This window comes from Calonectris borealis, chromosome 15 (genome assembly GCF_964195595.1).
Source record: "Calonectris borealis chromosome 15, bCalBor7.hap1.2, whole genome shotgun sequence".
Classification (NCBI taxonomy): domain Eukaryota; kingdom Metazoa; phylum Chordata; class Aves; order Procellariiformes; family Procellariidae; genus Calonectris; species Calonectris borealis.
The window spans coordinates 11,136,367-11,149,146 of NC_134326.1; the positions used below are offsets into that span (position 1 = coordinate 11,136,367).

The following is a 12,780-nucleotide window of genomic DNA, read 5'->3' on the forward strand; positions in this document are numbered from 1 at the left end:
GAGAGCTTTGACTTGAGCAGACGTCAGTGCCACCGCCGAGCTTTCCATTTACCTCCACCCTCTGCCTTGCCCTGGGAAACTGGGAACTTGGATGCCTGCCTGCAAGCAAAAGCCACCAAAGCCCTAAAAATAAGAGGCTTTCTCCTCACAGACCCGGAGGACATCGCTGCCCTGGAAGCACATCCCTGGGAGCTCGCTCCGGCCCCGTGGCCTTGCAGGGAGGGCAGCGGGGACAGCTCCAGGCTGCTCCGTGTGCTCTGCATGGGGCTGGAGGGCCAGCCCTTCCCGTGACCGGGAGCTGGGATGCAGAGGGCATCCTGGCAGGACCATGTCTCACCTTTGCAGTCCAGCACAAAATGCAGCCACCCCTCCAAGGTGCTCATGGTTGGTGTCCGACCACCACGTTCGCTGGCTTAGGCTGCGGGGGGAAGCAAAACCAAGTTATTTGGAAACCCAGCATCACCTGCCCATGCTCTGCACTTGTGGGCAGTGAGGTGCAGCTGGTACGGGCTGAGGCCAGGAGCCCAAAGGGCTGGGGAAGCCGGGAGGGAAAGCACAGGGGACATGGAGGGAGCAGGGTGTGGGGCCAGGTGCCCATCAGGCTTGGCAGGCTGAGGGGATCCATGCCCGGGCAGTGCCTCGGCGGTCCCTGCAGCCTCCCTGCCTGGAGGAGACCGCAGCTCTGCCCTGCTCCGTACTACGGGGAGCCCCGCGCAGAGCACCCAGAGGGGTCTGCCCCTGCCATGCCCTCACACCAGCCTCTCCCGTCCCCCCCACTGCTGCCACGGAGCCAGCCAGACACAGGGCAGCAGGAGCAGGGAGCCGCGGGGGCAGCAGCCTGCACCGCACCGGGTGCTGTGCCGGGCAGGGGCGGAAGGAAGCGGGTGTTTCCAGCACAGGGAGCAGGAGAGCAGGTTTTTTCCATCAGGTGCTTTGTCTCCAGGAGCAGAAAGCAAAAGAAAACAAAAGGCAGGAGAGGAGCGGGGCAGGAGGAACCTGCGCATCTGGATCATGTAACCAGCGACATGCTGTAAACGCTGGGCGGCTGATGGATGTGCCGGCGGGGCCGTGGCAGGATGTGCCGGACGCGCACCCTCCCTCCCGCCCCGCCGTCCCGGCGCTGCCGGCAGCTGCTCTCCCGACGCCTCTGGCCCCGCCATGAGCCTCCTGCCTGGGGGCGGGCAGGCCAGGGTGCTGCTGGCCCCGCGGCCCCCAGCCCCAAAGGACAGCCCTGCGCAGCTCTGCCTCCCGACGCCAAAGCCTGGCTGTTATCTCACGCGTGTGATCCAAAGGGCGTGATTTACAGGCAGCCCCGAGCATCACCCAGCTCCCCGCCCGAGGAGGCAGAAGGGCCGCCGAGACAGCCGGATTAGGGCTATATAAATAATGCTGCCCTTTGATACAGAACCCAGGCGCAGCGAGACCCTGGGCTGCCGACAGCTCATCCAGCCCCTCGCGCCGCCGCCATGGTCACCTCTCCTGCCTGCAGCACCCCGGCACCTCAGGGTGGCTCCGCAGCCGCAGCACCCACATCAGGCGATGCCCCTTCCCTCCCACGGGAAAACTCTTTCCGCCAGGGTGGGGACTCTGGGGACAGCGCCGGCGTCACGGGGGCGTGGGAGGGGATGGGTCCGTGTCCCACGGGGGAGGGCACCCACCCCGCTTGATGCCAGCAACGAATTCCTGGCCACCCTCGCCAGCCGGGCTGTGGCTCTGTGTTTATGCAACGGCAGGAGCCGGCAGAATTAAGCGCTTTTTGTTTTTCCCTTTTTTGAGAATGGGGAGTTTTAATTCCCACCAAACAATGTTCTTTTTCCAGCAAGCTTAAAATAAGCCTTTTTGGCCCGGGCGTCTCTGGAGCCACTCGCACGCTGAGCGGGCCTTTGTGCAAATATGGATGTGAGCGCCGCGCTGCCGGCTCGGCCGGGCGCTACCTGCCGGGGGGCGGCGGGGGGACGCGGGAGGGCCCCATGTTGGCCCCCCACGCCGGTGGTCCCGGCCCCAGCCCTCCTCCCCACTGCGGCGCGGGGCTGGCTCTGGCGAGGCCGGCTCGCTGGAGCACGCTTATGTTTGATGAGTGGAAAATGTTGCTCATGTAGAGATAGGAGGTGCCGCGGCCGTGCCAGAGCCTCCCGCCGGCCCCGGCCGCCTGGCCCACGGGTGGGTGTGTGCTCAGGTGTGCTGGGGCTGCACAAGCCCCGCGGAGGATCCAGGCTCGGGAGCAGCCTTGTGCTCGGAGAAGCGGCCATGCCCTGCAGCGTGGCACCAGCAGTGATGCTGCCCACCACCCGCCGCAGGTGGACGGGACCGCAGACCCCACACCAGCAGCTCCCACCCCAGCAGTGACATTCCTGCTTGTGAAAAAAAAACTAAAAAGCTATTTTCTGCCAGCATGGGAACTGTGGTCTTACCTGCAGCCCACATCGAGTGCCATGCCACATGCTCCCCGGCCAGCATGTCCCTCCTGCTGAGCATGGCATGGCACGGCCACCCTGCTTCTCTCTACCTGGGAGCTTGGGCTCAGCTGGGGGCACGGCAGCGGGTTCTGTGATGATTACCCTGGGAAATATGTGCCTGGGTTTACTCGGGCCAGGTAGAGCCTATCTTCACGGCCCCTCCTGCCCTGTTGGGCCTGTTCCCACTCTCCAGGCTCTGCTTTCCACCCAAGTTTCCCATGGCAGTGAGGCAATGCGGTGGGGAGGTAACAGGGACGAGCACGTACAACAAAACCCGAAAACACATCCCCTCTCCCCTCCAGGTAACCCACTCCCAGGGAACTGTGCGGGGGTTTCCAGCCCTCCCTGGCCACCCGCTCCCTCGCCTCACCGCGTGGGGCTGACCCCAGCACACCCTGCTCACGCAGGGCCGGCACGGCGACCGGCATGGGCACACGGAGCCTGCCAGCCGACCCATCCCAGCCGGGCACGCAGGCGCTGGCCACAACCCAGCCGCCCGTGTACCCCGGCCCCTTCCCTCACGCGAGGCTGGTGGGGAAAGGCCGCCCGCGCCCGCCCCCGCCTCCCCCAGCTTATCAAATTTGGCCATGTCTGAAAAGCCTTGGTTTCCTTTTCACCAAAAAAGATCAAAACTGGGTAATTGGCTGCCGGCGCGGATGCCTCTGAGCCTCTCTCATGTGTAAACAGCATTGCCGAGCGCTGACACAACGCAGGCGGCCGCGGCACACGCAGGCGGCCGGCACCCTCCGGGCGCCCCGGGCCTGGGTCTGCTCACTGGCCGCCTTGGGCATCGCGGAATAGGGGGTGAAATCTCTGGGGTGCAGGCAAGGGCTGGCTCAGCACCCCAGAAAAGGCTGGTGGCAGTGGGCCGGGTGCTGCCGTACTGCCCGGTGCAGCAAAGGCAGGTAGCTGCAGGGCCCCTGCTATGGCCGGGTGTCCTCTGCCAGGTCCCCGAGGTGACAAAAGGGACACTCTGTGCTTAGTGCACAGCATCAGACCTCACCCAAGAGGATGGCAAAGTCCCCAAAACACTGTGCTGAGGATGGCAAAGCCCCCGAAACACTGTGCTGGGGCTGTCCTGGGGGATGTTTACGTGGGCTGGGGCTCCCCTGCGGGTGGGAGCAGCGGGGCTGCGTTCCCTGCTGCATCCTGGTGATGGCGGAGCTGGGAGGAGGAGAGGGGCGGTGTGAATTGGGGGTGCAGTGAGTTTTACCCCATTTGCAGGATTTTCTAGAGACCCAGTTCATGGATTGCGAAAAGGAGGTGGAAATTTCCCACCGCCCTACAAAGCAGGGGATGTACAGTGAGTCGGGAGGCAGAGGGAAACTCAACACCTAGTGCTGCCACAAAAGCTGGCAGTGCTGGGGAGGGAGCAGGGAGTAAAGGGGAGGCAAAAAACACCAGCGAGAGGTGGAGCAGCCTCCCCAGCACCGCCCGGCCCCCGGGGGCAGCAGCCCTAACGATGTAAAGGGCCCCTCCAAAGGAGCAGGGCAGACCCTGCTGTCCGTGAGCGTGGGGAACAGCCCCGGGCACCCCCGCCGGGGCGGGCAGGGGAGGAGGGATGCAGGGGGAGATGGAGGGAGGCATGGAGCGGAGGAGGGATGGAGGGGGAAGGACGGCGGGCTGGCGGTGCGGTTGGGTGGAGGACAGCACCATCGTGTGGCACAGCGGCTGCCTGGCCACAGGGACAGGGACAGCCCAGGGTGGGGGGGCTGCAATGCTGGGCTGCTGCAGCCCCCGGCCCACACCCAGGGCCAGCCCCCTCCCGAGAGAGGCGCCTTCTGCCCCCGTCCCTGGGACGGGGCATCACAGCCGGCATCCCCCGTGCCTCAGTTTCCCCCACCGCAGCACCATGCATCCCAATGCTTGGCACCGGGAAGCCAGAGCAGTACGGCATGGGGGGGCACAGCACCCCACCACTAACACCACCACCCCGCAGCTCTGGGGCCCAGCCCCAAGGCCAACTGCAAGCGGAGCTGGTGTGTCCCCACTGCCACGGGTTGGGGACATGTCTGAGGGCAGCAGGAGGGGAAGGATTTGGGGACAGACAGACCAGGGGTGCAGGAAGTGATGGGTGCCGTCGCCTCACTGCTGGGCAGAAGGGTCTGGTGGCTCCTGGGGACAGTAGAGCTGGTGGTGGCACACGGATGACAGCGGGCCCTCAGCTGTCCCCACAGGGGACAGCCCCAGGCTACCTGCACACCTTGCTGCCAGCGCAGGACGCAGCCCTGGTCCTCCGCAAGCCCCTGCTCCCCCAGCCCAGCAGCTGTGTCCCTCCTGGCCCCGAAAGCTGTAGCCCTCCTGGCCTCGGCAGGGCTGTGACCATGCTGGTGGCACCACCGGAGCCCAAACCCCCTCCCCAGGGCAGGTTATTGCCCAGCGAGCCCCTCCGGGCTGCCCGGTCCAGAGGGCACCGGCCACCGGCCACAGCCGCAGCCGCAGGTGGAGCCAGCGCCCGGGGAGGCGGCGGGTGGCCGAGTCCCAGACCAGGCTGGCCCCCCGCCCCGCCGGCGCCGAGGCTCCCTGGCACCTCGGGGACCGGACACACCTCCGGCAGAGCGGAGCCGGGGGCTGGGGCTTTCCCTTTTTAGCTCCCTGCTCGCCGGTGCCAGCCACACTGCAGGACGGCGGCCGGCAGCCCCTCCGCAGCGATGGAGCGGGCTCCAAACCTGGTAGGTGACTGCACGGCGGCTCAGGGCTCACTCCTGCTTTTCCTTCTTTAATATAATTATTTGCACGCTTGTTTACTGGTGGCTACCTGGGTTTGTTTGCTTTGGAGATGCATGCTGTGGCCTGCCAGGCCCATTGCTCCCAAGCCTGGCACGGCGAGGATGCAACAGCCTCAGAGAGCAAAGCTGCGACAGTCCAACTGGACTGCCCGGCACCGGAGGGGGAAAACAGCCCCTGCCGAGTGGTCCCTGCGCCGCGGCACTGCTCACGCATGGGAAGGGCTGCGGGACGGCTGGCAGGGCTGTGGGATGGTGGGCAGGGCTGCAGGACGGCAGGCAGGGTGCGGGGCTGCCTGCAGCTGGCTGCAGGGACACGAATAGCAGGGAGCAGGACTACAGAAAGCAACTTTGTTCGCCACTGGGCAGCCTGCCGGGTGTCAGCACACGGGAGCTGGGCCCTGCGAGGCTGGAGGGAGAAGGAAAGGAAAAAGCATCTTTCTTTTCTCTCTCACCGTCCTCGGAGCACAGAGGGAGGGAGGGGAGGGTTTGGATAAAGATCCCATTCTTGACTGTCTCATCTCTAAAGCTCCTTTTAAACCAAAGGCTGCCCAGGTACAGCCTGAGCTGAGGGTGTACCCATCCCTTCCAGCATGCAGCCACCTCAGGGTGGGCAGGGAGGGGATCGGGCACAGCTCGGGCAGCATGGGCAGGGGCACTTTGGGCAATGCAAATTGCCCGCTGCAACCAGGGTGAGGGGCCTTGCAGCCACACGCATCACCTGGGGCTTAGCCTAGGGGCTCACCACGACCATGTGCCCACCACCCCTGCAAACTGCCCTCATGTGCTTCCACGGGTCTCACCTGCAGGCCAGCATTGCCCTTTGGGGGTTGCACATGCCACCCCAAAGTCAATGTGGTCCTGATGTGGTCCTGCCATCACCCAGTGACCCATGGGAGGTGGGAGAGCTCCCCTTCCGCACCAGCCCTGCGGCCCAGGCAGCCACGCACCATCCCCTTTCCTCCGCAGCTTCTCCTCTGCATCTTCACCTTTGCCATGGTCCTGGTCCCTGAAGCGAAGGACCAAAGCAAGGCAGCAAAGGGCAGGAGAAGGGGCCCGACACGGCCCCCCACGGACACCCCTGCCCTGGCCTGGGCCCCGGACGACTCCTACACCTCCATGGCAGACTACGAGCGCAGCATCCAGGACATGGTGCGCCAGCTGAGGAACAGTTCCGAGCCAGGAGACACCAAGTGCCAGGTCAACCTGAGGCTGTGGAGGTCCAACCGGAGGAGCCTGTCCCCCTGGGCCTACAGGTGAGCTTGGGGCTGGGACCCTGCGGACATGCGTGGTGGTTTTGTGCCAGCAAGCGTCCTGGTGGCCATGGCTCCAGCATCACAGGGCTGTGGTGGCTGCTGGAGGGTGCGATGTGACACAGAGGCATTGCCCTGCCTGTCCCCAGCCACCTACTGCCTCCCATCTTACCACCACTCCAGCCTTGTCTTGCTTTCCCTCTCCTCCAGCATAAACCACGACGCAACGCGGATCCCGGCAGACATCCCTGAAGCCCGATGCCTCTGCACCGGCTGCATCAACCCCTTCACGATGCAGGAGGACCGCACCATGGCCAGCATTCCCATCTACAGCCGGCTGCCTGTCCGCCGGCTGCTCTGCCAGGTGCCGGGTGAGGTCGGGCACAAGCCCTCCGGGAAGAAGAAGTGTCACAAGAAGTACCAAACAGTCATGGAGACCATCGCTGTGGGCTGCACCTGCATCTTCTGAGGTTGCAGAGCAAACCCCTGCAGCCACGCATGGGCATCTAACCAGCTCGCTCTTGCTTCCTCAGCTTGCCCAGCCCTCTGGGAGAGGGTTGCCCGGCCAAGCGTCAGGGCGAGGAGAGCCCCTATGCAAGGAGATGGCAGCTCCAAGAGCTCCCCGAAATCCCCCTGCAGACTCCATCAGCCTCAGCCCAAGCAGCCACTTTGGGGACACCCAGCTATGCAGCCCTGCAGCCTCGCAGCAAGACACCGCCTCGAGCCCGCTCCCCTCCAGGGAGGGGCTCAGTAGGGTGGGCTGGGGGAGAGAGGGAGGCAGCTGCCCCCAGATCCCGCTGGCTGGGCAGGATCAGGCCTCCTCCCTCCCCAAAGTCCCCGTTTGCCTTTATTTGCTCCGTCGGTGCAACAGCTCCGGGAGCGCCCGGCCCTCCCCAGCCCTCCCCTGCCCACCTACAAGCTCCTCTGCGCTGGGCCAGGCAGCCCAGGAGCGGGGGGAGTGGAGGGTGGTTTGGGTGGCTCCTGAGGTCCTCAATAAAGCGCATCGCTGGCCCCCGTCTGAGCCGCCCCTTGCCTCGGCCCGTCGTGCTGCCCCTCCACTGCTGCCCACCCCGGGGTGGGTGCTGCCCAGCCTTCTCCCAGCAAGGCTCTTCTGCCCCTCAAAACACAGCCGAGCCCCAGGTTCAGGGAAGCCTGGACACCCCTGGAAACAGGGAGCACCCGGCAGCAGGCACCTCTCACTGCAAGGCAGGACCTGCGAGAGCCCACCCTGCACGCCCATCCCTGGGGCGCCGGGCCAGTGAGCTGGGCTAGGCTCTGCGCACGCATGGCATGGGAGAGGCCACGGGGCCTCTGCCCAGGTGGGGCCAGCCCTGCCACCGAGTTTCCTGGGGGGAGGAGGCGGGCAGCTCACCGGGGGGGGGGACACCCATCTGCTGCCGATGCCAGCCAGCCTCGTCCTGAGGTCCCTCCCAAAAACAGATGCACAGTGACCCATTTTCACAGGAAAAGGCACAGGCTCCTTTCCAGTAGAGCCTAAGGAGGGGGAACAGGGAAACTGAGGCACGCGGCACAGACACATAGCAACACTGGGCAGGGACTGTATTCCTGAAGGCGACGCACGTTCAAGTCATCCGGGACACAGCCTGTCCCTTCTCCCCCAGCCCCAAACCCCCTGGTGTCCCCAAGGCAATAAATACTCCCCAGGCTACTACACGCAGAAGCTCCCAGCCCACCTCCTCCCCTGGGCGTCACAGCTCGGTCTTCACCTTGTGCATCAAGTCCTTCTGGTCGATTTTCTCCAGGTCCTGATGCCAGCGGTTGTGAGCCAGTAGGGCCACGTTTTTGGCCGCCACCGCTATCATCTCCATGGAGCTGGCCACCCATTCCACGCCGCTGAGGTAGAAGAGGTTTTCGTGGAGCACGATGGGCGGCAGGGACTTGGCGGCATCGTAGCGGGGATACGTCTGCCACTCTGTCACCTGCACCGAGTAGTAGGACCTGAAGAGGGTCTTCAGCTGCTGCTTGTCCAGTGGCTGCTGGGAGAGGACACGCCACACCGCAGCCTCCTGGGGCTGCTTGCGACGGAAAGCTGCTGAGATATTGACAGGACAGATGTTGTCCATGGCGTTGAAGAAGAGGTCGGGAGTGTCCGTGGTGAGGATGCTGGCGAAGGGGAAGAGCTTGGGGTCGGGGAAGCCGAAGTAGGAGGAGTTGAGGTAGCCGTGCACCACGGAGGTGACGGAGGGCTGGAAGGCTCCAGGGAAGTCAGCGATGGGTGGCTCGAAGTTCCCGAAGGTGAAGTTGCTCCTGCTGGGGTGCAGGGGAGTCGTCACGACTACCATATCGTAGAAAGCTGAGCCCTGGCCTTCACTGCCCTCGTAGTGCACCTGGTACAGGGCTCTCCCCTCTGAAAAAAGATGGTGGAGAGTTAGGAGTAGCCCTGAGCCCCAAGTGGTATTGGCCTGGTCCCCTTTTTTCTAGCATGGCCTCCATCCCCTGGTTTTCCAGTACACACCAGTGCTGGACCATAGCATCTGATGGTTATGGATGAGTTGCTGATGCTTTAGGGCAGCAGAAAGAAGGCTTTAACAAGCCTGTAGGAGAAAGTTTCCGGAGAAACCCAGCCTAGTGGGGCAAGGAGGACTGGGGCAGCACAGCCCAGCATCCAAACCCCAGCTATCCAGCCCTTCTGCTGTGCTGGGTGGGGGAGCAAGCACAGAAGAGACCTGAGGGACCTCAGGAGGGAGAGAGGGGAACCTCAGGGCTGAGGTCTGTACTGCAGGGCCCCCACTGGATCAGACAAGGGGAGGAAAAGGACAGACCCCCGGGCCTTCGCCCAAATGCTTTACTAGGACCAGGATGCTCTCCAGCCTCCTAGCACTCTTTCTCTGCCCCAGCATCCTCGTGCTGCCACCACCAACCTCCCACCCAGAGCAGACCCTGTGCCCAGGCTCACCCGAGCTGTGCAGAGAGACGCCTGTCACCCTCGCCGGGATGACGTTGGCTTTGGTCAGCTTCAGCAGACCTGAACACACCAGCTTGTTGCCTCCTTCCACCGCCCAGGTGCTGCCCTGGGCCCCCGCCAGTGACATGGCTCCTGGGAAGAGGAAGAGGAGGGTGGCTCAACAGCCTGCCCACACAGGGGATGCTGGGAAGGACAGTCACACGGGGAGGAGAGGGCGTCCCCAGTTTCACCTGCGAAGGCAGGCACCAGCACCGACTGCCCGTAGCTGGAGCGCAGGACGGCTGCAATGACGTCGTCCACGAAGCGCTGCGTGACGCCCACCTCCAGCAAGGACTCGGCCACCGAGCGCTGCGTCATGTTGACGAAGGCATCACCCCCCAGCGAGCGCAGCAGCTCCTCCAGGCTGGAGAAGGCATAGCCGTGCGCCTGGTACTTGTAGATCCTGGAGGCGACAGGAGCACAGGGTGCCTGGTGATGCCCCAGTCCCGGGGAAGACCCCCTGCGTCCCTCCAGCCCACGGGCCCTCCTACCTCATGAACTTCTCCATCACCTCCTCCACCCACATCTGCAGGCGCAGGAAGCTGATGCCATAGTGCCACCAGAGCCGGAAGAGGTTGAGCAGGTACCAGTCGGTCTCCTCCAGGACGAAGTGCTCCCCGCTGAATATGGCACTCTTCCCCGCCACCTCACGCCGGTGCTTGAGGCCTGCGGGGAGCAGAGGGGCCCCGGCCCCGCCGGGCTGGCATGCCTCCCTGGGGCTGGCCGGCCGCTGGGAAAGGCCAGCGCCAAACGCCGCCGCGGCAGGGATGTGGGCAAAGATGCTCTTGGAAGAGCATCAGGGAGTGTGAGACCCCAGGGCACTGGGACCCCAGCCAGACCCTATATGTTGGGGCATCCCATGGAGTCGACGTGCTGCCGGCTGGGAGAAACCGACGGGATTTTGTGACCAGGACCCCTTGCCCCGATGCTCTGCTGGGCCGCCCCATCCCTTTCTCTTCCAGAGCACAACAGGGCTGGGACGCAGGTACAGCAAGGGGGTCACTGCATGCCCGGGGTGCCGAGGTGGGCTGGAAGCAGCCCTCCCCATGACCCCAAGGGGCAGCCCCCCAACTCAGGGAGGGAGGCCACGCAAGCGCTGGGGTGCCCACGCTCACCAAGAATCTTGACGAAGTCCTGCATGTGGAGGCTGAGGGCGTGGATGGAGGCTCCCCTGCTCTCGTACTGCTGCTTGTTGACGGTGACGGTGGCCAGCCGGCCACCCACGCCTGCCGGCTCGTACACGTCCAGCTGCACCTGCGGCCCGAAGTGCTGCTGCAGGAAATAGGCGACGGCCGAGCCGCCCAGCCCGGCGCCCACCACGGCTGCCGGCAGAGAGGGGCGAGGGCGGCGGGGTCAGCAGCGCGCCCCGAGAGAGCAGGGGGGCGCCGCTGCCCCCCGCCCGGAGCCCCGGGCTCCCCGGCCGCGGGGAGGGAAGGGGCCAGCGCCGCGTGCGAGGGCGGGGATGCAGCGGGGACGGCGGCGGGGATACCGAGGGGATGCAGCGGGGCAGCGGCGGGGATACCGAGGGGATGCAGCGGGGACGGCGCAGGGATGCACCGCAGCACGCCCTGCCCCCGCCGCGGACGGGTGCCGGAGCTCCCCTCTCCCACCCCCGGAGGCAGGCAGGCAGGGAGGGAGGGAGGGAGGAGGCCGGGTGCTGCCGGTACCCGGGATGGGTGCCCCCTCCCCACCCCGTACGCCCTCCCGCCCCGCTCCTACCGATGCTGCGCGGCGGGGCGCGGGCGGCGGCGGGCGCGGCCAGGAGGGCGGCGAGGGCCGGCAGCAGCAGCGCGGCTGGCGGCGCGGCCATGGCGCACACGGCGGCGCGGCGAGCGGGTCCCGGCAGCGCACGGCCCGGCCCGGCCCGCCCCTTACCGCAGGCTCGGCCCCCGCGCCCCCCGCTGCCGCCCCGCCCCGCCCGGCAGCGGCTCGGGCCCAGGCGGAGAGCCCGCTCCCGGCGAGCGGAGGCAGGCCTGCCCCGGCGCTGGAAGCCCTGAGCCAGCGCGTCTGCCGGCGGCAAGGCGAGGAGGAGCAGGGCGAGCCCGGGGCGGGGAGCGAGCTTTGATCCCGCAGAGCCGGGGGGATGCACACAGCCTCCCCGGCTTCAGGGAAGCAGTACAGGGCCAGCACCAGGCTCACCGGAGACAGAGCAGCGGTACAAAAGCAGGCCTGGTGATAACTTATCTCCAGCACTCATCCTCGGAGAACGACACTGAGGGTCAGAGTCAAGTCATCCACAAGCGCTGGCTGCGGCACATGAACAACCCCAGGCACAGCCACAGCGAGGATCCTCCGTGCCCTCTGTTCCTCACATGCCGGCTGCGTATCCACCAGGACGCTCAGCAGTATCCCACTCGCAATCAACCCAATGGTGAACCAAGCGCCCAAAACCAGGAGCTCCCCTCTGGCACCACCTCTCCTGCTGCAAGCGTGCTGGGGGCTACGCCGCAGGGCAGTAATTGGGCCAAGCTGCTACGGAAGCATGTATTCCATGTGCTCAGTCTGCACATGGGGCGAAGGCACGGTGCATCCCGCCTGGCTCATCCATCAGCAAGGGCATTTCAAGCCTTTGCTTGCACTTTCTGCCCTGGGCAAAACAAGGTGCCTGACAGCAAGCAGCTTGTGCCATGGGATCCCATCTGGGAGCCTGCTGCTCGGATTACAAAGGATAGCAAAGACTGAGCAAAAACTCTGGAACAGGTAGGACATGTAATTACAGACCCAGAGTCTGCTGTAGCCCAGGGCTGGCTCCGTACCAAGTGACAAAATTTAGTTTGAGAATCCGTCATCTCAGCTTTCTCAGGAGAAACACAACACAAGCACAGGCCCCTTCCTTTCCCCAGCCAGGAACCTCTTCAGAGTCCCTGCACGGGGGAGCATGCACTTCCCAGAAACTCAGGCGTGAACATTTTGGGGGGGCACAGCCAAAAACTACCGTTGCTCACCTCACAATGGGCAGTATCAACCCACCAGGACCGGGAGACGACGTTCCCAAAGTAGCTTAAAACACAGCACACAAATACCTTTGCAGCATGCCTCAGGTTTTAGCAAGCTCTTACTTAACCGGCCTGATTTCACTATGGCTGTGGGCGACAAGAAATCTGGCTGTACACACAGCAAAGCTCCTAGGACTCCAGGTCAGTACCGCTCCTGATCGCCCCAGCAGGAAGGGCGGACCATGCCCTGCTTGCAGGCGTTCTGCAATACTGTGCCATAAGCAAAATGCTCTTCCCCTTGCTCACAAGCTCCGACGCTTTTCTGCAGGTGGAGGTGGCTGTGGTTTGAAAACTCCCAACTCTCGCAGTTGCTGCAGAAAAAAACCAGCAGAGCCAGAAATTATTAACACAGCAGCAGGCAGCAGTATTTCCTGGTCTAGTCTG

The 12,780-nt window shown here is 64.7% G+C and overlaps 2 protein-coding genes across 2 annotated transcripts; one reads left to right on the forward strand and one right to left on the reverse strand.

The window, feature by feature from the left end:
* The first annotated feature begins 6,221 nt into the window (after positions 1-6,221).
* IL17B (interleukin 17B) lies at positions 6,222-7,349 on the forward strand. The gene is made up of 2 exons (XM_075163876.1): positions 6,222-6,438; positions 6,646-7,349. Exons 1-2 carry the CDS (start codon positions 6,302-6,304, stop codon positions 6,902-6,904), a joined length of 396 nt encoding a protein of 131 aa, XP_075019977.1. The 5' UTR covers positions 6,222-6,301; the 3' UTR covers positions 6,905-7,349.
* Positions 7,350-7,975: 626 nt separating this feature from the next.
* Positions 7,976-11,224, reverse strand: PCYOX1L (prenylcysteine oxidase 1 like). The gene is made up of 6 exons (XM_075164194.1): positions 11,120-11,224; positions 10,516-10,722; positions 9,892-10,066; positions 9,592-9,803; positions 9,353-9,493; positions 7,976-8,803 (listed from the first exon to the last, which is right to left on the reverse strand). The coding sequence occupies exons 1-6, from the start codon at positions 11,208-11,210 to the stop codon at positions 8,145-8,147; spliced, it is 1,485 nt and encodes a 494-aa protein (XP_075020295.1). The 5' UTR covers positions 11,211-11,224; the 3' UTR covers positions 7,976-8,144.
* Between the last annotated feature and the right edge of the window lie 1,556 nt (positions 11,225-12,780).